The sequence below is a fragment of the Mesocricetus auratus genome, unplaced genomic scaffold (assembly GCF_017639785.1).
Source record: "Mesocricetus auratus isolate SY011 unplaced genomic scaffold, BCM_Maur_2.0 Super-Scaffold_100676, whole genome shotgun sequence".
NCBI classification, from domain to species: domain Eukaryota; kingdom Metazoa; phylum Chordata; class Mammalia; order Rodentia; family Cricetidae; genus Mesocricetus; species Mesocricetus auratus.
The window spans coordinates 36,795,293-36,820,890 of NW_024429266.1; the positions used below are offsets into that span (position 1 = coordinate 36,795,293).

At 40.5% G+C, this 25,598-nt stretch overlaps 1 protein-coding gene across 7 annotated transcripts in view; it reads left to right on the forward strand.

Annotated features, from left to right (window-relative positions):
• The window catches only part of Cacna1e (calcium voltage-gated channel subunit alpha1 E), a 450,477-nt gene that overhangs the window by 346,220 nt on the left and 78,659 nt on the right, over positions 1 to 25,598 (forward strand). For 6 of the 7 annotated variants that reach the window (XM_040737130.1, XM_040737129.1, XM_040737133.1 and 3 more), the window contains 5 exons: positions 18,018 to 18,133; positions 22,327 to 22,380; positions 23,018 to 23,107; positions 24,395 to 24,604; positions 25,262 to 25,374. In XM_040737130.1, the coding sequence (XP_040593064.1) occupies positions 18,018 to 18,133; positions 22,327 to 22,380; positions 23,018 to 23,107; positions 24,395 to 24,604; positions 25,262 to 25,374 (583 nt within the window). The remainder of the gene's footprint in view (positions 1 to 18,017; positions 18,134 to 22,326; positions 22,381 to 23,017; positions 23,108 to 24,394; positions 24,605 to 25,261; positions 25,375 to 25,598) is intronic. The other variant, XM_040737132.1, reaches the window with a different exon arrangement.

A 25,598-nucleotide genomic window follows, 5' to 3' on the forward strand; every position in this document is an offset into this window, starting at 1 on the left:
CTCATGTTGTGGTGACCCCCAACCACAAAATTATTTCATTGCTATTTCATAACTGTAATTTTGCTACTGTTATGAATCATAATGTATATATCTGATATGTGACCCCTGTGGAAGCTTATTCAATCCCCAAAGGGGCCACAACCCATAGGATGAGAACCACTGCCTTACTGTAATAGAGTTTTTAACATGATCTTATTCAAGGAGCCACAGTTTCTGTGAGTTCATGAGTGTGACAGCCATGCCATGTCCAGAGGACAGAATCTCACAGCTCCCTTCTCCATCTTCCAGCCCTTACATTTCTTATTCCTCTTCTTCTGTGATATTCCCTGAGCCTTGGTGGGGGTGTGGAGTGGGGCCCAATGCGAATGCCCACTACAGCTGAGCACTCACAGTCGTGTAATTCATGGCGCTTTGAACTCTGCATTAACTATATAAGCTTTAGACAGTTTGGTGTGCCAATAGCCTCAGAACTATTTGCTGGATTTTTTTTTGTGATTGTAATGTATATATGCATTTGGTTGGGAAGAACTGGCCTCTTGACAATTCCTGTCTCCCTGCCCCTGATAGTTTCTCATTTGAATTTATTCATCGGGGTTTTCATTATTTTACTCATCAAAATTTTGCAGTTTACCTCATATAGTTTTGTACATATATTGTAGGTTTTTAAAAAATCATATCTCATTTTTGAGTGAATGTGAATACTTTTTAAAATTTACATTTAATGTGCTCATTGATTACATATAGACAAACAATTGTTACTTTGTACTCCCTCTAATTGGTTATTAATTCTAATAGTTTTGATATTGAAGATTTTTCTATACAGGCGAGATATATATCTAGTGTCTTGGAACTTTTTTAAACATTGTCTTTGGTATAAAGTAACTGCATTTTAATGGTTCTAAGTACAAATTACTTTATCTTGCTTTGTGTTGAGTTGTCCTTACTAAAGCTGCATGTCTGAGTATTTCACAAAGTCTGGAAAATTCTGACATTTGAAACATTTCCTCTATATATTTATTACTCTTTTGGAATTTTTGTCTTTATTTATTCAAAATCTTCATTCTCTCTAATTTCTATTGTACCATGTTGTAAAACATAAAGATATATATGTATAACATCTACCTATATATATATTCTTAGGTATACATTTGAGTACACATATAAACTTATCTCCCCTATTCACTGACATTATTTGGAGGTGTCTTCTGCCATGTAACTTACCTTTGAAATATAAGTACTAGCAAAATTAAAAAAGCAGGGATTAGAGATGAGAAATCACCTTGATATGAAGATCAAGCAGACAATATTATAAGAATATATCATGAATAACTTTGTCCAGTATATGTAATGGCTTAAATAACATTTCAATCTATTTGAAAGCATAAATTGCTAAAATTGACACAGCAAATAAAAATATAAACAAACTAATGTCTATTAATAAAACTAAATTCCCAATCTAAAACTTTCCTATAAATTAAATTTCAAGATACTTTGTTTTACCCATCAGTTCTACCAAACATCAAGGAAGAAGTAATTATGATTCTTCACAAACTCCTTTCAAGTGTTGAGGGGAATAGAGGGCTTCCCAACTCACTCAGTAGCCATTTCCTCGAAACTTAAGCCTCACATGTATGCCAACAGAAATGAAAGCTAAATAGTATTTATTACAAACTGGGGTGCAAATTTAAATAACAAAATACTAACCACCAAACCTGGAAAACTATAAGCAATCCATTATCACTAAAGAATATTTAATCCATGAATGTGTGCTTAGTTTATCATTTGCAAACCAATCAGTGTGTTTAAAGAAAATGTCTTAGAACATCTCAACACATGCACAAAAAGGATTTAGCAAAATTTAATATTCCTCTTTAATAAAAGTTCACAGTAAATGAATAATAGAAGAGAACATTCTCAGTCTAACAAAAGGACATCTATAAAAAACCTACTGTTGGCATCATACTTAATGTTGAACTGTTATGAAATATTTATCCCTCTTCTCTGTAATCTAGAAATGGACGGAGACTTTCCCTTTTACTGCTGCTTTTTAACATTGTTAAGCAAATTTGAGTTATTTTAATAAGGCTAGGAAGAAAAATAAAGGGCACATAAAACTAAAAGGAAAGAGATGAAATTGCAAGTTTCTCACAGCTGAAATGATTTTTTTAATGGAGAACTCTAATCGTGGTCTTCATGAACCACTAGAGCTAGTAAGTGAATTTAGCAAGATCACGGATATAAGTAAATGTACAAAAAATATTTGGGCTATATATACTTTATGTACTCATAATGATTGAGTTCATTTTCAATATGTGACTTTTAATAATTTTAAAAGAAATAAAAATGTCAAATATCTATGATAAAATAAAATGAGCTATCTATGCCTCTTTACCCAAACTACCACAAATGAAAGAATTCCTAGAGATGGGCAGAACACATTTATGAATTGAAAATCATGCTAGTGTCAAGCCATCTGTTATCTCTAAACTGATGTGTAGATTCAGCATATTAACAGTTAAATAGTATAACAGATCTAATAGATAGATTTAATAGTACCAAAATACAAGTTAATTTGAAGAAATAGATAAGATTGTTCAAAAAAGGGTATGGAATACATGAGCTTTTAAATTGCTTTGAAAAAGAATAAAGTTGCAAAACTTTCATAATTTGATAAGTTCTAACAAAACCAAGATAACATCCTTCTGCTGTAAGGTGGATAAATGGATCCAGGAGAATGAAATTGGGAGCTTCCTCTGTTGTGTGGGTGACTTTTAAATGAGGTACAAACATCTTTTTAATTAAATTTGCTTCATATACTTGGCATTTCTATGGAAGAAGGAAATCCAGAGCCTTGTCTTTCTCCAGATCAAACTTAGTTTGAAAAACTCTTTGAAAAATTGGACAAGAAAAATGTTACTAGAAGAGAATATAAAAAGCATACACAATGAAGACAGTAAGGAGTGAGAATCTGTTCCAGTGAGTTCCCTTGTATGAACTTTGTGAAAAATTGAAAACCAGAAACTCTGATCATCAAACAGACCCTTGAGATAATAGATACAAACAAAACACAGACCAAGGGAAACAGATATATAGGATACATCTACTTTTTGGGTTTTGGCTTTGGTGATTGTGCCACTTTTTTATCAGCTTCGGAATTCACTAATAGGCTCATTGTAAGTTATTAGTGCCTGTGTATTTTGTGTGAAAGGCTGACAGTTTTTCTTTTTTTTCCAAATATGGATGAATCATTCTGTCAGAAAATATTAGTTATTTGACTTTTCAGATTCCTTACAGAATGTAACCATTTTCTCAGTAGCAATAGGCAAAACTACAGAATATTAAAGAGACCACCTTACTTCACAGTTAAACTAAATGCTGCAGCTAAATCTGATCCACTCCATCAGATAGCAAAGCCTGTACCTGCTAGGAGCTTGGCTAAGAGGCATTGATACAAAGCTGTAGACAAACCTACTGCTACGAAGTAGGCTAATCTCTAAAACAAAGGAATAGGTGAAGTTCTGGGGAAGAATGCTGATATGACATGTATCTTTAGGTGTTGGTTTTTATGAAAGACAGGTTCTGGCTATACATACACACATGTGTGTACTCATATGTGTACATATACATCTTCCCTAACTTCAAGGGTAGCCACATGTACATACTGCTAACATTTGCAGAGATGGCATGTTTTCCTCTAAGAATGAAACAGTACTTTACCTTAAACTTAGAATCCATCATAACATATGTGTGTGATCTCTCCAGGCCATCAGCGTTTATTAGCAGAACATATTTACTTGCAAAAGAATACAGCCATTTATGTTGGTTAAAAAATCAATGCTTTTAGTAAGAATTTGTTCTAGTAGCTCCTATTATATGGGCAATGGAATTTCCCTTCTTCTCCCTGTGCTAGACAAGAATGTGAGTTTAATACCTCCTCCCATGATCCACCCTTCAACATCTCTGAGCAGAAGGGTGAGATATCCTGTAGGCAGTTCAGGAGCTTTGGTGACTTTACATCCTAGCCTGTTAACTGAGTGTATCTTGGAGGATAAGAAAAGAATGGAAAAGAACAGATGAAATCAAAGGAAGGGAAGACACAGAAAGAAGACAAAGAGGGAAAGGCACTGAAAATGTTATTCTATATCTTATTCAGACCTCCTAGTTACTACCTGTCCTTTCAACCTACTGGGCTTAGAAGAACCTAATTCTGCCACTGCCTATGTGTATGACCTTGAAAAGGTTTTCAAATGGCATTTGACCTTGTGTGTGGAGGAGAGTTCTGGGTGTTGGACTTAGGACCTCACATGTGCTAGGGAAACACTCTCTGACTGAACTACAACCCTGGTCCTTTATACCAATGAAAAATATCATGTATTTTGTGTCTTCTGAAAGTTAAATGGAGCAGTTCTTAAAAGACATTGATCAGTATTGCTGGTAGATCAAACCAAAAATGAAAGGAATTAGTATGATGACCTCAGTGTCATACTTTCTTGCCACAAAGAAATGGATTTGCTCCAGGAAGCCTGTCAAAGAATTACTTTTTGAAATCTCTACTCCAAGTGTATGTGATATGTTCATAAAATGCTCTTGTTCCAAAGTGGATTACCAGAAAAATGAAATGAAAGTACAAAGAGATATAAAACAAAGCCCCTGATTTTTATTCTTATATGTCCAAAAGCTCTGAAAGTGCTTTCCGTTCTAAATGTGTCTCATCATAGACAGGCAGCAGAGTGTACTGATGATGTTTTTGGTCCATAGACTCTGAACAACATCACACTGTGAGGAGCCTTTCTACTCGTGGAAAGAATTGTATGAGTAAGCTTAGTGAAGAACCTCAAAAGTTTTTCGAGCTTTCTTCTGGGGTAGAGGTTGTAGTCCAGGCTGACAGGTCCTCGATGCTTCTAAACTAGAGGGAAAGCTTTGCAGGAAGGGTAGCATCTGCTCCCAAAAGTCCTATGTGAGAAGTTTCTTCTGAAGATGGCTAATAGAACAGATAACAATCAACAAGGGTTTGGAAACAAAGACTTCCCCAAAATATGTTTTTTCCTCCTCCTCTCCAAAACTCATCGGTATCCTCTTCTAATGTTAATTATATTACCTTGAGTCCAGATGTCTGGTTTAATATCTTAAAATGATGGGTAGGCCAGAGTTATCCATTCATAGCACTTTGTACTTTTAAAAGAACATTTGGAGCCTCAGATTCAACCCATATCTATTGACAGTCTATCATGGTGGGAGCTATGTTTGGTTCCTTGGCTGTGTGCCTGTTGACATAGCAGCTTGGTGAGACTGGCAGTGTTATCAATGCCATTTGTTCAGAAATTGAATTCAGAGAGTTATATAATTTGTGTATGATTTGATTCAAAGACAGATGTGTTAAATACAAACACTTATTTTTTGCTATGCTGTGGGTTTAATTATCACTCATAATATTTTGTCACTCCTGTTTTTTGTGGCCTTTGTTTTCCAATGAGGGTTGCAATCAATAAACATACAACTAGATCGTTCCTAAACATCTATCTCAAGTCAGCTGTTCAGAGAAGAATATCTTTGCTCACCCACTCTTGGACCATTTGCCTCTAATGAACAATGATATTTTTAGTGAGGTGATAATTAGTTGCATTTCAGTGAAGAATTTAGGTTATCTATAAAGCTACCTAATGAAGTTGGTGATTTATTAAATATCCTCAATTTTTAAAAAGAATTTGAAATACAGGATGATAATCATCAGTTTTAAGGGAGACAACAGAAGGACAAAATCTCAATTGTATCGGAAAATACTTAGGTGTAGCAAAGAATATCTGGCCACAATGATGCCTTATAGCTTTAAAATGGTTTTAAAGTTCATCTAAGGTATCAAAGGTAAGATATACTGCTGTTCAGAGGTTGGCTTGGTTGAGAATGAATTATAAGAGGTAGTGGTAGTGTGGTTGATCACATTGCCAGTAGATCATGATCTTTAAGAATATTTTGTTACCTGTGTTTATTTATTCAGTAAATATTAGTTGAGTTCCTTCTAAGCATCACACACACTATTCTGGGCAATAAGGAAATGATAAGACCAAGGCGGAAGGCACCCTTTTCTCGTGGAATTTGCATCATATAGAAGAATAGAAAGCAGAGAGCCAAGTAATTAAACAAAGAGTGTTTTAGTGACACATGCCCTTATTGAAACAAAACAGATTGGTAGACTAGAGTATTACAGGTAATGACATGGTTATGGTTTTTTCTTTTTTTTCTTCAGTGAAACAATGAGGTTTTTTTTACTATTATTCAGAGGATTATAGGTAAGGGGTTACTTACAAGAGCAGGCATGACTAAAATAAATTAATAAAAAAAAGCAAGACCACAGCCTAGCACTGGATTGCTACTCTTGAAAGCTGAACCCTTGTGCTCTCTGCACAATTTGCAGGCAGCTCAACTGATAGGAAACTGTCCTTACAGCTCAGCTGCTCTAAGCTTCCTCCCCAACATTGTTTTTTGTTTTGTTTTATTTTTTCCTTCTGTAACATCAGGGAGAGCCCTTGGAGAATCTTGCAAGTTTTGCTTTCCCAGATATGTGATGTTTTATTGACTTCCCAAGGCTTATGAGCCAACCTCACTCTCTTAGAGGGACTATAGATTTTGTCATCAGGAAAGAACCCCTGAAGCCAAGGAGAGAGAGACAAAGATGTGGTCCATGAAAGGTTTTGTAAACCACAGTAAGGACTTTCGATTTTAACAGTGGGAAGTTAACGGAAGAACCTCCAACAGTGGGGTCCTATATTTGTTTTGTTTTTAAAAGTTATCTCCTCCTCTTTTTTCAGTGACAGGAAGAGGGGATTGGGATTAGAGTATAAAAAGTAAGTCAGTTAGGGAGCTTATTGGATGCAATTGTAGGTAGGAAGCATCCAGGCAACGATGTTGAAGAGAAATTGCAAAAAGTACCATGAATCACTAATGGATTAGATTGGTTTTGACATAAGAAAAAGGCAAGAATAGGTAGTAACCCTGGCTTGAGGTACAAGAAATCAGAAGAGAATTCAATTTGAGAAGAAATTGAAATTTTCATATTGGTCACCTTAAATTTTAAGTGCCTGCTTAATATTCAAATACTTGATGCCAGGGAGGCAGGGAGGCAGGGAGGCAGTGGCTTGTAACAAGGAGACCTTTGTTACATACAGCTCCTGTCTTCAGTTTACAGCGCAATGGTGTTGTCAATGAGTAAGTGGACAGGGACAAAGAGTGGAAATAGCTGAAGCCCACAACTCCTGGTACATGCTGTGTGATTTGAAGGGGTCCAGGCACTAAGCCCTGGTTTTCTGTCTGAACAATGGGACAAAGTTTGAGAGGATTCCTAACATGTCCTGTACCTAAGAATGAATGGATGTGGGTATGAAGGCTGTTGTACATACCACACCCTATCCACTGTGTTGCTCAAATTCAAGACAGGAACAAGAAGTCTGCCCACACCAGGTCCCTAAACTCTCTTTTCCTCCTCCACTCTCCCCTTTATCTCCACCATCTCCTTTCCCATTAGCTTTGAATCTTCTCTTGTATTCTACTTGTCCAGTCAAAAGCACAAGATGGTGTTTGTTTTCACAAGCAAGAATTTTTGATGATGAACTGTAACATTTGACCTTTTTGAAAGTCTTCTTTAAATTATCTGGAGATGTAGAACAGATTCTGGGAAATCTAATGCTCATTATGAAGAAAAAAATACATGGACTCACAGATTGGTGAGCGTTCAATGGCCAGCCTGGGAGTAGCTCTCACTCATTCCTTTGAGCGCAACCACATCCCTCCTCTGCACCTCTACAATTTTTAGAGAGGGAGCCACTTGCTATGCTGCCTCAGAGGAGTGCAAAATGTGTCTCTTAAAAGAACACAGCCATTTGTTCTCTGTCAGGATGCCTCTTTCATACTGTAATTAGAGTGCTGTGGGGGGTGTGAGTGGGGAGAAAGAAGAATACAAAATGCTCCTACTTCCCCATGGCTTATTCTTCCTGCACCACAGGGTTTTGAACCCTGTGAAATATTGTGACTGAAACATACACTATTATATGCGCACAGAGAGAGAGGAAGCGACATGTGTGCCTTTGAGTTTGTGCCTTGATAGTATCTGTGTGCCAAACTGAGGTGGCACCAACTGGTGGGTAATTAAACAGAGTGAGAGAGCTGAGTTCTGCTTTGTAGCTCTGTCTTTCACTGTTTCCTAACCCTTCCAGCACCCCAAGGCCTTTTATATTCCCCTCTTAAAAGATTTTTTGTTTGTTTGCTTCATTTTTTTCAAGGCTTGGGATTGAACCCAGGACCTCATACATCTTTGCTAGGCAAGCGCTATGCACTGAGCTGTGCCATGCTCTGCCTTGAAAGGTTTTACGGATGACCACTTAAGAACTGCCTCTTATCATTGCCCATAGTATGTGCTATTCCATGCTCATCCAGCTAATGGAAGGGAACAGAGGAATTTGTGGAACAAAGCATGCAGCATTCAAGAATATGTGCCGGGTTTGTTTTGTTTTTCAATTTTATTTGCAGCAGTAGCAACAATAATTTCCTGATTTTGTTTGGCTGAAAATTGTAAGCATCTTTCTAGCACATGCCAGCAGGGGAAAAGGAAGGGTAGTGGAGAAGCCAGCCTGACTCTGTTCAATCCACAGGGATGATCTTTGCAGCAGTGGACACATCTCGTGTAGATAACACAATATTGATGCTATAGGCCCTACTGATCTTCAATATAAATATGTTATGAAATCCAGCTAAGTTCTGTGCAGAGCTGAACTCCTGATCTTCCTCTGCTCCAAATCCTGCTTTGCCCAGTGCCTTTTCCACTTTGGTTCATTTTACTCCTTCCTTCTTGGCTATTAAAACCCTTGGGGTTATCTTTTGATTCCAGTCTTTATTATGTTCCATGTTGGAGAGGTCAGTGTAACCTCTGAGCTCTACCTTCAGATTATAATCAGAACTTCACAATTACTCAACAGTTGCACTCTGTCCAAAGCCAAGGTCTTCTGGATATATTATACAAGGCTTCACTGATTTTGTCTCTAAGTCCCCTTCAGTTTCTTCTCATCAAAGCAGCTAAAGACATTCTTTGAAAACTTCAATCAAGCTGTTTAATTCTCCTGCTCCATCCCCAGTGATAGCTTCCTAGTTGTACTGTGTAGAGCCAAACCTTTAGAGGGCCTCCAGTCTCCTGTCACCCTCCATCTGCCCTCATACATATTCTTAGCTCATCTTATTCAGATTGTACTTACTTAGAACCCTCCATCCATATTGCTTCAGTTCTTTCATCTAATTTACCCTCCCTCAATGTTCCTGAGCTCCAAAGCTTTGTCCTGGCTGATGCCTCTCTCCTGGTGTATTTCTACCTCCTTTGTATACCTCATGTCATTCCCTATGTATTCTCATTGATGCCTTCACTGGTCACTCAACCAAAACCTCTATCCTTCCCTTCATACTTCCTGTACTCTTGTTTTCTGTTTCATGTCCCCTAGAGCACTTGTCAATGTACTCCATGCCATATACTCTACTTATCTCCTTCTCTATCTTTGCCTTGCATGGTGACAAAAATACTTGACAAAACCAGTTAAGGGGGGTTGATTTGGTTCATGTTTTCAGATGATCCAGTTCATCATGGAAGAGAAACTTTAACAGAGCCTCTCAATTCATAACCTTCTTTCAGGCCAGAAAGCAGAGAAAGGCTGATGATGAGATTCTGTTAGATTGCCTTTTCTCTTTTTAATCTATCTGTACCCCAAGTTCATGGAGTGGTGCCACCCACTTTCAAGGTAGATCTTTGTCTCTCAGTTAATTCTCTATAGAAGCCTTTCACAGATGTACTTCACGATGTGATATGCCATCTTTTAGGCTATTCTAAATCTGGTTACATTGACAATGGTCATCAATCATCAAAACCATATTCTAAAATAATGCCTAGCATGTGGCAGGCACTTGTAAATTGTGTTTTAGAGATGGGATGGATATGCATGGAGGAAGGCCTTGGTAATAACTTACTTCTATTATGACATATTCTCAGAAATGTCCTTGGTACTTATAAGAAACAGAGTATGCTAGATACTAGACTTTGGGCTCCTTACCTGTTTTTCATTCCCCACAATGGACCATTTAAAATGGGTGTGACATTTATTCTGAGTTTACAGAGTGAGAACTATATTTAAGAGCTTTCCCTAGCTTAACAAAGGTAGATCTGTAATCCAAACCCCTGTCTGTCCAACATCAGAGTCTTCAATCATTATACATCAACACTACAGATTACATCAGATTTTAGATTAAAAAGCAAAACAGGAAACATAGTCCCACTCATTCATTATCCCCCTTTACGTGAATGGTTAGCCCTTCTTTCCCTGTATCTACAAAATAAAAGGTATCAGTATTAGAAGATGTCATTCTTTCTTTAAGTTCCTATGGGATCTGCCTCTTTGCATTTCCATAATTGAAATAGCAAACCTGTAGGTCAGACCCCCGCCCCTTGTTGCAGACCTTGGAATGACAGTGGCATTCTCTCTGCTTCAGTTTTTCTGGATAGGGAAGTTGGGCTAGGATGGGGGATTTCTCAGGTCCTGGATGCTTGATATCCTGATCTAAGAGACCCGTAGTTGTTTTTTCATTGCTGTGGATATAGAGCAGAGGGGCAGAGGCTGGGTATATCATTTCATGCAATGCCATTTATTTGTCCTAAATAATTTGGAGAAGAATCTTTGCTCTTAGAAAGAGCCTCCTAAAGTGCCTGGTTTTAAGTATGGAGACACAGTATGTCCAAGCATTTGCGCTTGAGCACTCACACTGCTTATGAGAGTCAACACCGGATGGGACTTTGAAGGCCAGGTTCTGTTTTAGCCAACTTTTATTGACAAGCTAAGTCTCCTTAAATCCTTCTTGGAACAAGTCAAGGGCTAAGACATAAAACACTATAATGTTACTAAACTGTGTGACCTTCAGTAAAGTGTTTGCCTTCTCTGGGGCTGTGTTTGCTTCCCTGGAAAGTGGGAAAAATGGTTCCCGACTTCATAACACTGAAAATACAATGATGAAAATCGTGCCCCAGTCTACTTTCCAATAAAGCTGCAGTTAAAGCAAGGTTCACACACAGTAGGCAGTCTGATTCTCCTAATTTCTGTGTTTGTTTCAGAGTATTAGGTTGAAGATGTTTTTCTTGGTGTCTAACCTAAATCCCTCCTTCCTAAAGCAAGGATCATATAAGAATATTGGCAAGAATATTGCCAAGCCCTCTGAAATTATGGACTCTGAAGATTAATGGGAATGTAATCATGTGGCATTTGTGTGCTGTGCAAAGTCTATCTGCATATACTTCACGGTGCTGGTGGAAGCATGTGTATCTATGCCAATGTGTGTGTGAGATGAAGCGTGCAAGTGTGTACAGAAGTGTGGGTAAACAGATCTTTGCGTCACACAGGCCAGTCCATCCTGGCAGGCTTTGTTTTCCTTTCAGGTTGCCATGACAGCATCAAGAGTCTCTGCATCAGTAAACAAAGCTCGCTGTATGCACCCAATCAGGAGCAGTGCTCTGGAGCCAGGGGATAAGGCAAGAGTCAGTTGTCTTTCCCCAGAGTGGGAACATTTTGCCAGTATATGAGTAGAGCAGCCACCTTCCAGGTATTCTGAGGTGCCTAGGTGGCAGAGCATGGATTAAAACAAGTTAGTGACCCTCACTTCAAGTTCTTATGACTCAGCATACATTATGATAAATCCTAGATTTGTGGTTGACCATAGCACCTCTGCTCATCTCCTGATGGGCTGGCACCAGTCACTTTATTAATGCAGAGATCAGCTACATAGTGAATTACCCAAGACCATAGCTCCCTTATAGCTTGACAAATTCACAAAATAGAAATCAACTTTCATATTAATGTAAGCGTGATTTGAAAATAAGCTCTGCTTTCTCTCTTTTTACCTTTCCAGGCATGCATAATGCATGCTAGGGGCATCCTTCCTTGTCTGAAGTTATCCATGCAATACTTCTACTTTATCTTACTGTGAAAAGAAAGAATTGGCTGAATATTAGAGTTGATTTTGACAATTTATGGTTCCCATGGAAAATACTAGAAAACAAAAGTAGTCACAAACATAAATCCAATAACAAGTATGAAAGACGTTCTTTAGCACATGATGCAAAATCAGGCTCCTTCAGTCCCATAGCTGAAATTAGGAACCTGAACTTAGCATACACGTGCAGAGAGTAGAGCAGAGGGTCAGCAAGACCCAACTCTAGCTTACCATATTTCAGGTCGTCTGTGTCATAAGGAGACCTGCAAGCGGTCCTCCCAGGGAATTGAGTGGGAAGAGGGGCAGCCCAACCTTGTGAACCGCAAGAGTAAGAAAACGCCAGTTTCTACAGTGACGCACAGTTCAGATTTTTGTTATTGTCCTATCTCTTTACAGGTCACTGTTCCTAGAGAAGACTTGTTACTGCTTCTGCTTGGGAACACAGTGTGTATGTGTGTGTGTGTGTCTGTGTCTGTGTGTCTGTGTCTCTGTGTGTGCACACGCATGTGCATGTATGTGTATGGAAGCCAGGGGAAAACCTTGAGTGGTATCGTTCCTCAGCAGCCATTTGCCTTGTTTTTTGAGACAGTCTCTTGTTGGCCAAGGCCTCACCAATTAACCTAGACCAGCAGTTCTCAACCTTCCTAATGCTGCAACTCTTTAATCTGGTTCCTCATGTTGAGGTGACCCCCAACCATAAAATTATTTTTGTTTCAAAGTCATAATTGTAATTTTGCTACTGTTATGAATTGTGACTATAAATATCTGTTATGCAGGATAACTGATATGCAACCATTGTGAAAGGGTTGTTCAACCCCCAAAGGGGTCGTGGCCCACAGGTTGATATCTACTGGGCTAGACTGAGTGGGCAATAACCCTCAAGAATCCTGCCTTTGACTGGGATTGCAAGTATGAGCCGTTACACCTGACTGCTTTTGTGGTGGGCTCTGCAGTTTGGATTCAGGTCCTCATGCTTGCAAGTAAATACTATTCCCAGCCCCTAGTGGTTCCTTCTAATGTCAACTGTGACTGATGAGGAAACTGAGAGAAGTTCCCTTCCTGTCCATTAGCAGCAGATGCTGCCTGAATACTTTACTCTGAGAATAGACCCGGTGGTGTTTCTGCTGCCTCACATGCTGATTTATTTTTACTCTGGTTTCAAATCCTTTAGGATTCTTTAGACTAGACACAACACATTAGAGTTCTGTTACACCATGGGCATAGAAACACTGGATGGAGCTGATTACACGCCTTTATATCCTAAACCCAGACATGTGTCAAGAGACCTCAAATGATCTGGCCAACCTCTACTTCTGAAAATTAGAATTCTTGTTTGAAAGTACAGGTGTTTTATCCAAAGAAACTGGGAATACTGAGATATTCAAAGGGCCACTCTTTGAGATTACCAAATCCCACAGGAAATGTAGTGATGGGTATCTGGTCTTTAGTCTTTACAATAAGGCAAAGGTTATATGTTCTGACCTTGTAACACTGTCGTTTGAGAGATCCCATGAGCTCTCCTAAAGAGGAGACAATACTCAGATCCTTATGGGAAGGACCAACAGAAAGGACAGCTGGCTTTTCTCAGGCCTGGCCACCTAAATACTCAGGATCTGGTGGGCATGTAAGATACTCATGCCTGGGTGGGCATGTAAGAGGTAATTTGCCTAGTACTATAAATTACTGTCTGCATCTTTATTAATCCAACACAGAAATTGACTTCTATTCTGTTGACTCAAATGAAGAGCTCCTTTAAGAACAGAAAACAGAACAAAACAAACATAGAAAACCAGTTTTTATATTTTCATTTTCCTCAAACTTGAGCTGAAACAAAAATCCATTTTGTGGATTCTAAACATTGACTTCTCCCAGCAGGGGAAGTGGAGAAGACAGCCAAGGCATGGTAGAGACTGTAATTAACCTGACTTGAGAGGGTGATACTTTGAATCCTAACTCTTTCTTTTAGTCATCTTGGGCAAATAACCTTTCTATACTTTCCAGGGATTTTACAAATATAACATACAAAAATGATTTTTAAATCAAAGATATAAGTGTATTATGTGAACATTAACTGCAATATTTTATTTTTATACTTTATGGAATCTACTTTAGTATCAGGTACTTAGTTAAAATTCCTAGATTTTATTGGGATGTAATGCCATTCAGGCTCTGCTTGGCCTCCTGGAGTCTACAGACTAGCAGAAATGCAAATAGATATAAATAATTTTTATTCTCTTTTCTAAAAGTATTTTATGTAGATATTAAAAATATAAACTTGCTTCAATGATTAATGAATTTAAATTTTTTCTGTGTGTGCATGCACGAGTGTGATCTGTTTTTGTAATCATTCATGTATGTGAGTGCTGGTGTATGTGTAGTATAACTCATGAAGTGGTCAGTGGACAACTTTAGTATCTGTCACAGAAGTATGACAGCAAGGCAGATAGTGTGAAATCGGGAAATACACAGATGCCAACGAGTAAACAAAACACAGAGAAAGTCACTTGATAACCCACACTGCCTTTCCCCTTCCACAGTGCTTCGACTGCCTGGGAGGGTGATGAGGGGCCTGCGTCCTTGACTTTCATTTATTCAAGGGACACTTGACATAGGCTGAGCATATTTGTGTGACTCTGGTCCTGTAAGATCCAACTAGGAAACTGAGCAGAAGTGAAACAAACCTAAACTGCAGGGATAAGGGAAGCCAGCCAGAGTGACAAGGGGACAAGAAACTTCCAAAACATGGGGAGGCCAGACAGGGTGTTGTACACTGAGCCTGCCAAAAATCAAACTGCACATGATAATAGAAGCAGAAAAGAAGTGACACGGTATGTGCTGTGTGCATCAATTCTACAGAAACTATGGTTCAGAAAGTGGTATCTGTATGCTAGAGTTCTAACAATTCATCTGGTTCCCTTGAGTATGTGCAGTGATGGAGTTCTCCTTTATTGGAACCTTTGTGATCCAGGATTGTGGTGTCAGTATGCTCACTGATGAGTTGCCTTGGATGCTTTGAATTCATTGAATGTATGCTATGTGCCAGGCCTATTCTAATCCAGGAGGATAGAAAGTTGAGTAAAATGCAGACCATTTTTACTAAATGCTCCTCTGACTGGGTGTGGAGGCACATGCCTGTGCTTCTTACACTGAAGAGGCAGAAGGAGGTGGATCAGAATTCAAGGCCCGCCTTGGCTGTCTTAGTGAGTTTGAAGTCAGCCTGGGCTATAGTAAGTGAGTTCACCATAGAGCAGAAAGAAGGTAGGATTTAGAATATATGAGTTATGGATCCTTCCTGTGCTTCTCTGGCTTTGGACTCTTGCCATTTCAAAGAGCCTCTTGATATCCTTTAGATTTAGTTTTCCGAGTCAGATAATAAAAACACTTGCACTGTTTGCCCCAGATACTCAAGGATTTTCCTGTTCCTTTAGTCAGATCCTACTTAGATTACCCTTGGTCATGATCTTACTTAAAATACTACCTCAGGTTGACTTTTTCCCAGCCCTGTGCCTAGAGCTAGTTGGAAATTTAAGACATAAGCATATGTGAAACAGAGACACTAACTGGCCATACCCAACTAATTGGTGCATTGTGGAAGAACTTGAGCTCTCTGAGAAGCCAGGCCTGGGTTCTTATACCAGCTCCATATCTTACATAGACTAGATCAGGTGACATAACTTTTAAATTGAAACTGAAATTTCCTATATTATGCCATCTTTTCAGAATAGCTGTAAAGATTGTATGAGCAACATGTATGAAAGGGCTTGATGGATTAAAAGATACTTTATAAATGCTATTTATCATGGTCCTTATTTGGGGTTTGGAAGTTTAAGATAACAGTGATCCTTTTAAAAGATGGATAATAGCATGAAATACATGAAATTAAGGAAGAGGTATGGCTACTTGAGATACCAAGAACCATCTCCAGATAGAAACGGAGTACAGTCCCTGTTGTGAGTCCTGCCAACTGTTCCTTAACATATGTCTGGGGAAGAGGAAATGAGCCAGAGACTGAGCCAGGGATATAACATAGATGCAACAGAGGGGATGGGATGCTGGTATAACATGATACAGAGAGATGCCTGCTTATGCTTTGCTTAGACTTCCAATCAATACTGAGCTGGTTTCCTTGGGTACAGGACCCACTTGCAATGGTTGTGGTCAACTTGAAAGGCATATGCTTGACTGAAGATGCAGTGAGTCCTTAAAGGTACTATACAGAAATGGAAGGCAGAAGTAAAATTGAAGGCTGACCAGAAGTAGTGGGGGTCTTGGTAGTAGAACTCAAGGCTGGGGATGCTTCCTGCTACCTTCTTTTCTAGATTTCAACAATTAAGAATTGACAGTGGCCTGGGTAATTCATAGCATCACTACCCACCAATGTTCTTACCTTTGGTTCTTTGATTCTTCTATCCCTCCTATTTAATTAGTATTGGTAATATCAGCAAAATAGTACTTGAATCCACTTTTCCTTCCATCCTCACTATCTTTATGCTAGACCTCATCTTCCCTGCCTGGACCACTTGAGAAACCCACTTGAGATGGTTCTTTACTTATGGGGGTCACCTTGAGTATGCTTCCAACTGTGCTCCTATGCCACTATAGTAGCAAGTGGTATCTGGCCTGGAAGGGTGGTGATTAGGAAGGCACTGGTAGAGGTAGTTTCCGGAGAAGCCCAACAGCAGGTGACTGGTTCTTTCCCATTTGATAAGCCACCGGATAAACTGATCTTTTTTTCTACCAAGGAACTCTGAGTACCACCCACATACTTCTCTCTCCTTCCTTTTCCTCTGTCTCTTTCTTTTCTTTCTCATCCTTATCATGGAGCTTAAGACTTTGTCTCTCTGTCTCTCTCTCTTTCTCTCTCTCTCTCTCTCTCTCTCTCTCTCTCTCTCTGTGTGTGTGTGTGTGTGTGTGTGTGTGTATGCTTATGGAAGTCAGAGATAAACCTTTACATCAACACTCGGGATCCATCTACTTTATTACTTGAGACAGGACCTGGTATTGACCTTGAGCTAGGCTAGCTGGTCTAGGGGTCTACCTGAAGACATCTAGACTGCTCCATTTCCACGATTGCTAGGATACAAGTGCATATCACAATGCTTTGCTTTTTTTTATATGAGTTCTAAGGGGTCAAGCTGAGGGCTTCATGCTTGTGTATCAAGCACTTTACCAACTGAACCATCTCCCCAGCTTTAAGATTTAGCTTTTTAAAAACACCATAGAGTAGCTTTGTTCCTCTAACTGCCACTGGCTGTTCCATACGCTTGACCCTCACTTCAGCTTTGCCTCACTGTTACCACCCTCTGCCTCACTTACCTTCCCTCTGTCTTTTTCCTGGAGCCAGGTCCTAGCTCATGTCTCTTCTTATTTATTAATAAATCATCCATTACATAAATGGACCCCAGCCATCAGAAGCCCTTTGGTTCTTCATGTCATAAGTGCTTTTGGCCTTCAGTGGCATTCCCTATTGAACACCACAGAATGCTGAACATCAGGGCAGCACAACTTCATGGTTTGACTTTGCATCCTTGCACGTTATTGTACTTCTTAAGCCTTAATTGCCTCCTCCGAAAATGGGAATGTTAACAGTATTGTATTAGAGCCTTGTGCGCACTAGATGAACTGGTGGGCCTGAGACTGGCATGTGTTTATTAGCAAATATGCCTTAGTCACTTACCAAAAGCAGGAAGGAAAGCAGTGCTTTTGGGAGGTTTAAGGCTTCAGTGTGGCTAAAGACTTGGAGCATGGCATTCGGAAGCAGTTTGCCACATAATGTAAGAAAGCTCTTTTTAGTACAGAGCAAGCAGGGCAAAGGGCGGGGAGGCCTCCCGCCTGAGGTGGAATGAAACTCCCTTCTGTAGAGCCCTAGAGGGAGATCATCTTGCAGCTTGAGTAAAGGGAAAGTAGAAGCGGGGTTAGCAGAGACTATCAAATACTTGTTCTTGCCTCACTATTTCTCTTCATCATGACATTGTGCAAACGCAGGCTACTGTTCTTGTTGTCCACAGGGAATTTGCCAAAGAAAGAGAGAGAGTGGAAAACCGAAGAGCATTCATGAAGCTTCGGCGCCAGCAACAGATTGAGCGAGAGTTGAATGGCTACCGTGCCTGGATAGACAAAGCAGGTACGTCTTGACATTAGGGGGCTGGTGGGTAACTGTCCATGCATAGTTGATTAACCCTGCCCAGTGCCTTCAAGACTTCCATCCTGCCATGAACAACCTAGACAAGATCAGAGAGAACCGCTGAGAGCCCTGTGAGGGTTTAGGCTCCTCTTCTGTTTTGAGGTCTTCTAGGGTCTGACTCTCCCCCTTTTCAGCTAAACACCTGCCTCAAAGCAGGAGGTATCCAACTGAACTCAGTAAAGGAAAACAAAATCCAATCCTGAGAAAAAGTTGGTCTGGTGATACCTTATGCTTTGACTCACACTATGTCTGAAAACCATGGATTCAGCAAATATGGATTGAGTGCCTACTTTGTGCCAGGAACTCAGAGTACAGAGTTGAGCCAAACAGACCACCATGACTCCAAAGCTCATGTCTCCTGGAACTCATTCTTCTAGAATTGGGAAGAAAGCAGTAAACAAAATAATAACTCACAAGAAGGTGATAAACATAGTAGAAAAGTAGATTAAGCAGGGTTGATTGGGGGTGTTATGCTACAGCTTCCCACAAAAATGTTCAGCATGGGCTTGTTTGTAATGAAACTTGGAGGAGATTAGGGATTGTCCTTGGGAAGAGCTGGGTGAGGAGAATCATAAAGCCAAGTCCTATTTAAAGGATTGTCCACAGATGCTCCAGCAGCAAAGGGAAAGAGAACAAGGCAGGAGTGGCAGGAAACCACAGACAAGTCACAGCAGTTACATGTATAACCTGATGGGTCATAGGGCTTTCCAGTGAGCAGAAGTGCATGACTTGGAATTTTAAAGGAACATATGCTTGTAGTACTGGAATTAGGCCATAGAGAACAGGTCCAGAGACAGGGAATAGATGAGTATAGGAACCCCTGCAGCTATTCAGGCAGGAGATAGGAGTGAGGACAGGTGTTTGGTCATCTGATATCTGAGCCATCTTTACTGCTCACTCATGGAAATAATTTGGGCCCAGCTATAGGAATGGTTCCAGACCTACCATGATGGCATTAATGCAGAGCCACCAGACTCAAGATGACTCAGGTGCTTATGAGAGGCATCAGTCACTTAGTATCTGACAATAAAAAGGAAGCATTTGATTTTGTTATTTTAAAGACTGGATTGCTTCAGTGTTATAGATCTTCATTTTCCTCCAGAGCAAAGAGTGATTTTTTAATAATAAAAAAATTCTGTGTCATAGTCAGCATCTTTCTCTGTTCCTAATAGAAAGCCAACCACCTTGATTTGATGCTTAATTCTGTGAGCCTTATTCTCCCATAGGAACTGGCAGTGATACAATTAATTACACTTAGTGTGATCACCATCACTCCAAAGCCCTCTTTAAGCTTAGGAGTAAACTTTTGATTATCTACGATGGCTGAGAAGGGACATATATGATTAAAAGCCAGATACATACTCCCTGTTTTGGACATCTACATTTCCTGTCATCCCTGGAGGCAGGAGCTATGTTGTTAATCCTGTGTCTATTTCATCCCTTTCTCCTCCAAGCCTACTGAGTAGGGGTGAGGGAAATATAAATCTTATCTCCCTCTTCCCAGAATTGTATGTCCACCTTACCATGGGAAGGCGAGCTGAATTGCCTCCAGGCCAGACAGCCAGCTTGAGATTTCCAACTGTCCTTGGCATCCTCAGCACTGGAGTCATCTGACAAACTGCTGAGTGAGCTGGCAGCAAACCCAGGAAGGACTTTACCCAGACCTGATTGTGACCCCGCCCAGGGTCAGGTGCCATGCAATGCTGTTCATTTGCAGTGTGCTTTTTTAATCCTTGAAAAACTCCACCATTTCCCTTCCCTCCAGTAGCCAGCCCTCTTCCCCGACTAAGAAAAAAGACACACTGCAAAGTCAGATTGTGCTTCCTGGCCCTTCCCTTTACAAGTGAAGCATGAGTGAATCAGAGACATATGGGTTACATTTCCCTGGAAAGACACCGAGGTTCGAAAGCGAACTTGGCAAAAGGCGTTGGTGGGGGAAGGGTGGTTTTAGCACATCCAGAGCCCTTGAAGTGCTTCTCAGAAATCCTCAGCAGCCCTACACATATTCTGTCTGTCTGGGGAGCTCTCAGATCTGCCCATTGCAAAGTCAGGCACCGTACACAGCAAAAGTGACTTCTAGCTAAGGTAATTAAATTTGCTATGAGATGGTCTATCGGGGGCTTAATTTTACAATGGTACCCTACAAATGTGCTATAACATGTCTCAAAAAACATGTGTGTCTGCATGAAGGAGCACCCCACCTGTAACACTTCACCTGTTAATGCTCAATTTCACCAGAGGCTGTACTTGAAGACCTAAGCTAAACATTTATGATGTGCATAGTACTATCCTGCATAGTAATGTCCAAACCTCAGAACGTTCCCTGGGAAACACATTCTATAAGCTCTCAATTTTATATGCAGGTAGAATTACACTAATGGCTTTACCCTTTTCTACTTGTCTATAAGTGATTGTCTCCTTGTTATAAGTACTTAAATTAAACCATTGCTTAGTAAAATCTGCTGCAAGCTTTTCCCCAACAGTTTGGGTATTTGGTAATTATTGTCAAGTTTCTATGGGCTGTAGTATGGTAGAGATCAAAACGTAACCCCATCACTCTTAGAGGAGCACCTTGAGACCCAGCAGACATAGGACAGAAAGGCTGTTTGGTTGGTACCTTTGAAGGAGATGTTGGTGAGGTTTACTCATGTAAGTCTTAGTACAAATAATACTTATCAGGTCATAACCTCACTGAAGTACAGGACTGTTCCTGAACAGAGGGAGCCTGGGAAAAGAGACTCTAGGAACCATGGGATGTCCTCACATACCAACAAGAGATTGCATATTTGGTACCAATGGATCCTTAATTTGATGGCACCTGCTGTACATTCAAGAATTGATTCTGACACTAAGCATCACCTGAAGGTAGCATATACCCTACAGATTAAAGCCTTAGTCCCATAAGGCTATCCCCATTTTAGAAGTCAGAAAATGGGACCTCAGATGGACCCATATTCTGCCTGGCCAAATATACATTTGGAAATTCTACAATCCCTTCCTCTTATCAATTCAGTGATTTTTTTAAAGTATAACTTCTGGACATCAGGAAAGGGGTACTTACTGCTTACTATAAATTATACAACTCAGAAACAGAATAGGGCATAGATACACAGGATAATGTCTAGGATGAGGTTCACCAGCCTCCAAGCACATGGAAGTGTTCACTGACCCAGAAACTCTCAAAATCCATTGCTTGAGAAATTTGTGGACATTTCCTTACATTGGCATGTAGGATTAAATTGTTGATCATCAGTAATAGCATTGTGACTCCAGGCCCTCCTCTCTTCCTCAAATGTAGGATGGAGTATAAAAATTCTACCTCTCTGATCATATGGTTGAGTTTTTCTGTCTACCAGCTTCTATCCTTAAGTTATCCAGGGCCCTTTCCTGCTATGAGTCATCTCATTAGCATACAAAAGACAGCTCTGTGCCAGGAACCAGAGACAAAAATCCACGTGTGTGTGTGTGTGTGTGTGTGTGTGTGTGTGTGTGTATATATATATATATATATATATATATATATAATTTTATTATACCACAGGGATGGATTCAGAGTGTGCCCACACCACTTTAGCTCAAGTACTGCTCAACCAAGACAGAGTAGAGTTGATGGGGTCATAAAGATGCATACCTTAAGCCCTGCCTTGGGCTCTTCTCTTGTCCCTACCTTAGAGTCATAAACAGGTGTAAGTCAAAAGATGGCCTCACCTCCTGGATGAGGAGACAGATGCTGTGGTCTGGGAGAGAGGAAAAGGAAGTACTTTCTGAGGGGTTAAGAAAGAGAGAAACCTGGGTAGTAAGGACAAAAATAGAATAATAAATATTTCCACTCTTATAAACTTAGGGGACTTTAACAAAAAATACCTCTTCCTCTGCCTCTCCATGAAGCATCAGTTACAGTAGCCCTGAACTTTGTCAGCATCCCCTGTGAGTCCCTTGCTACACACCCTCCATCTTGTTCTGAGCAGCCTGTGTTCCTGGTGAGGCTCCATTTCTCTCCATGCTGGTGCCCACAATGTGCTCTGAATTTATTTTAAACTCTCCATGTTGCCTTAAGTCAGAGCTGTGCCTGAAGTTTGTCATTTTGCACAATAATTTACAGATAATTTACTAGACCATTTGTTCCCATACAGAGGAAGTCATGCTTGCTGAAGAAAATAAAAACGCTGGAACATCAGCCTTGGAAGGTAAGGAAGTACTGTGAGCTGTGCTTCCTTAGCATTTGCCCTCTGAGGCGGTGGCACTCTCTCCTGATCAAAGCGGAGAAGGAAAGAAGAGGGGGGTGCACTGGGATTTGAAACACAAATCTCTCCGTGATAAAATCCCTCATGCTTAAAACTATGAGAATTGAGTCACAGATTTAAATGCCTTTTAAAGTGATGGAAACGAAACCCAAGAGTTGCATTGTTCCAGGGCATGTGATTGATAGAGTTCAATGAAAAGACCATCATACACCTGATGGTCTATGAAGGGATCTTCTTTTAAAATGTATGGGGATCATCTTGGGACCACTTTCATTACCGGGAAGTGCCGTTGTTTATGAAGAGCCAGAACAAATAGATAGGAGTGTCTGTTTACCTACTGCATTTAGATTTAGATAAACTCCAACTGGGATTCAAAACCTATGAGCATCCGTAGGTGCTGGCTATTGCCTGCTGTTCTGTAGACTTCAGATTCCTATCACCCTGGTTCCGGTATTAAAGGCCAACACCTGTGTCACAGGCCCCTTGCACAAGGCCTCTTGCCCACAGCCCTCAAAGTTTTGTCCAGGATGATCTGGGTGTACTTATGGCCTCTCACTGGCCTTCCCCTTCCCTGGCGTAGTGCTTCGAAGGGCAACCATCAAAAGGAGCCGGACGGAGGCCATGACCCGAGACTCCAGCGATGAGCACTGCGTTGATATCTCTTCTGTGGGTGAGTGATCCAGTTAGATCTTCTTTTACTTCTCTGGATCTCCCATGAAAATGAAGATCCTGTCTTTTGAGAAGACCCACAAGGAGGAAAAAGAACCCAAAGGATCCCGAATGTAGGGATGTAATTAAGGGAAGGCATGGGAATCTAACCCAGATGACAATGATTTACAGAAAAGACAAAAGGACCAGGGAATGCTGTGTACATGAAACTTGGGGCTTAGAGTTCTTCAAGTGTGACAGGTGGATCTTATTTGCAGATTTATCCTTTCTCTCCTGGGTGTGACAGTGAGAACCCACGTTGGGGATACAGGTTGAGTATCCCTAATCTAAAAAATCCCAAATCTGTGCTACTCCAGAATTAGACATTTTTAAAACAATACTGTGGCACCACAAGTGGAAAATTCCACAGCATGAAACTTTTGGTTTCTCCCACAAAGTTATTTAAAACATTGCATAAAGCTACCTTCAGCCTATGCATATGAGATATATCTGAAACATAAATGTATTTTATTTGTAGACATGGAATCCCACTTCCAAGATACTTTATCATGTGCATCTGATAGTGCAATCACTAAAATAATAATCTGAAGTCTGAATTGTGTTTGGTCCATATATTTTGGATAAGGGATACTCAACTCCTGTTTTTCAAGGATCCTCAGGACCTATTTCTTCTAGTGACCCACCCGGGAGAACTTGAAGCCATTTGCTTAAGCAGAGTAGCACCAACCTACTTCCATCATGTGAAATTGAAACTAATTCCTTTTAACAACCCACTGATGTGACTACAGTTCAATCCTAGCTTCTCTTACAGATTCTGGCTCTTGACAGGTTTCTTCCTCCCCAGAAAAAGGGCAGGATCTCACTCACTCCATCCTAAAAAGCAGAAGAGACTTACAAAGCCCACTGCTGCTTTATGTTGTCAGTGGCAGAAATATCACAAATGCAGCAGGAGGATTCCGGTGTCTGAAGCGTATTTAAAGGGAAAGGGCAGAGAGAAGCCCGGTCTCTTACAGATATAAACATGATCCTATTAGGATTCGAGATGCTGGGTGTCTGCCTGGTGTCTGCTTGGGAATCTTTCAGTTTCCTAGGACTTGAGAGTGCCTGCAGAGGAAAAGCAGGGTCCCTCCCTGTGGAGATTACTTAGCCCATAACATAGGGGTTGCCCAGGTCTGCAATGTGACCTGGTACAACAAGCTGTCCAACTTACCCTGTGGATGCCACCTGATCGTGGAAGGGAAGCCTGGGATATTTTGTAGTCTCATTCCTCCTCATTTCCCTTCCTTAGGCACGCCTCTTGCCAGAGCCAGTATCAAAAGCACAAAGGTAGATGGAGCCTCCTATTTCCGGCACAAGGAACGGCTTCTACGTATCTCTATCCGCCACATGGTCAAGTCCCAAGTGTTTTACTGGATCGTCCTGAGTGTTGTGGCTCTCAATACTGCCTGTGTGGCCATAGTTCATCATAATCAGCCCCAGTGGCTCACTCACCTCCTCTGTAAGTGAACAGCAACTGAGATTCCCTCAAGTGTGTAAGAATGACTGAAGGGACCTAAAGCATGCTAACTGTACATACTGAAGGAAGCCAAACTGCTGCAAGGGGCCATGGATTATCCAACAACTGCTCCTAGTCTTCATTGTCTGCTGGAGTAAATAATGGCTGCTGATGAGTTAACACGTACTGTGAGTGCTAGAAGTTTCTTATAGGGGTTCAGTGGTGTGAGTGATTCAAGTCCTTGAGAGCTAGTCCTAGGAACAATGGATATATCAAATGGATCAAAAAAGGAACATATAAGTCTGCTCGGAACATGACTGCCTCGGGGTGTCATGAATGGCCAGGGTATGTGATGTGTAAGTGTGTAGATGAGGATACCTAGCTTCTTTTGTCAAGCCACAGCAGAGACCTGTCTTCTCTGAGGGCCACCCTCTCTTTGAAGGCCAATGATAACTGCCCTCCTATTGCTAAAGGGCAACTATTGGTTGGGCCAGGGTCTCATCCCAGCTTAGAGTGCTCTGAAATTATTAGGCTTTTGCCCAATGCTGACTTCTTACATGTTGAGATCTGGAGCTCCTCTATAAGGGGTGTGTATTAGTTGGAGGGTGAAAGAGCTCATGTCATCTATGGAATAAACAAGTATACTTTTACTACTTTCAGACTATGCAGAATTTTTGTTTCTGGGACTTTTCCTGTTGGAGATGTCCCTGAAGATGTATGGCATGGGACCACGCCTTTATTTTCACTCTTCATTCAACTGCTTTGATTTTGGGGTAAGTTCTTAGAAGCCTGCTTGTTCTCCTGTTTCATGTTGATAGGCCATGGTTTTAGATAAGCAGCTTGGTCTGTCACTCAGCATGAGCCATTGAAGTCAGAAACCATAAAAGGAGCATGGTAGCATGGTATGATGAGATAAAGGGAGTTCAGAAGTGAATGAATCCTTGCCGGGCAAGGATTTGTTTGGTTTTTCTTAAACCTCTTTGAGTTTTAATGTTTA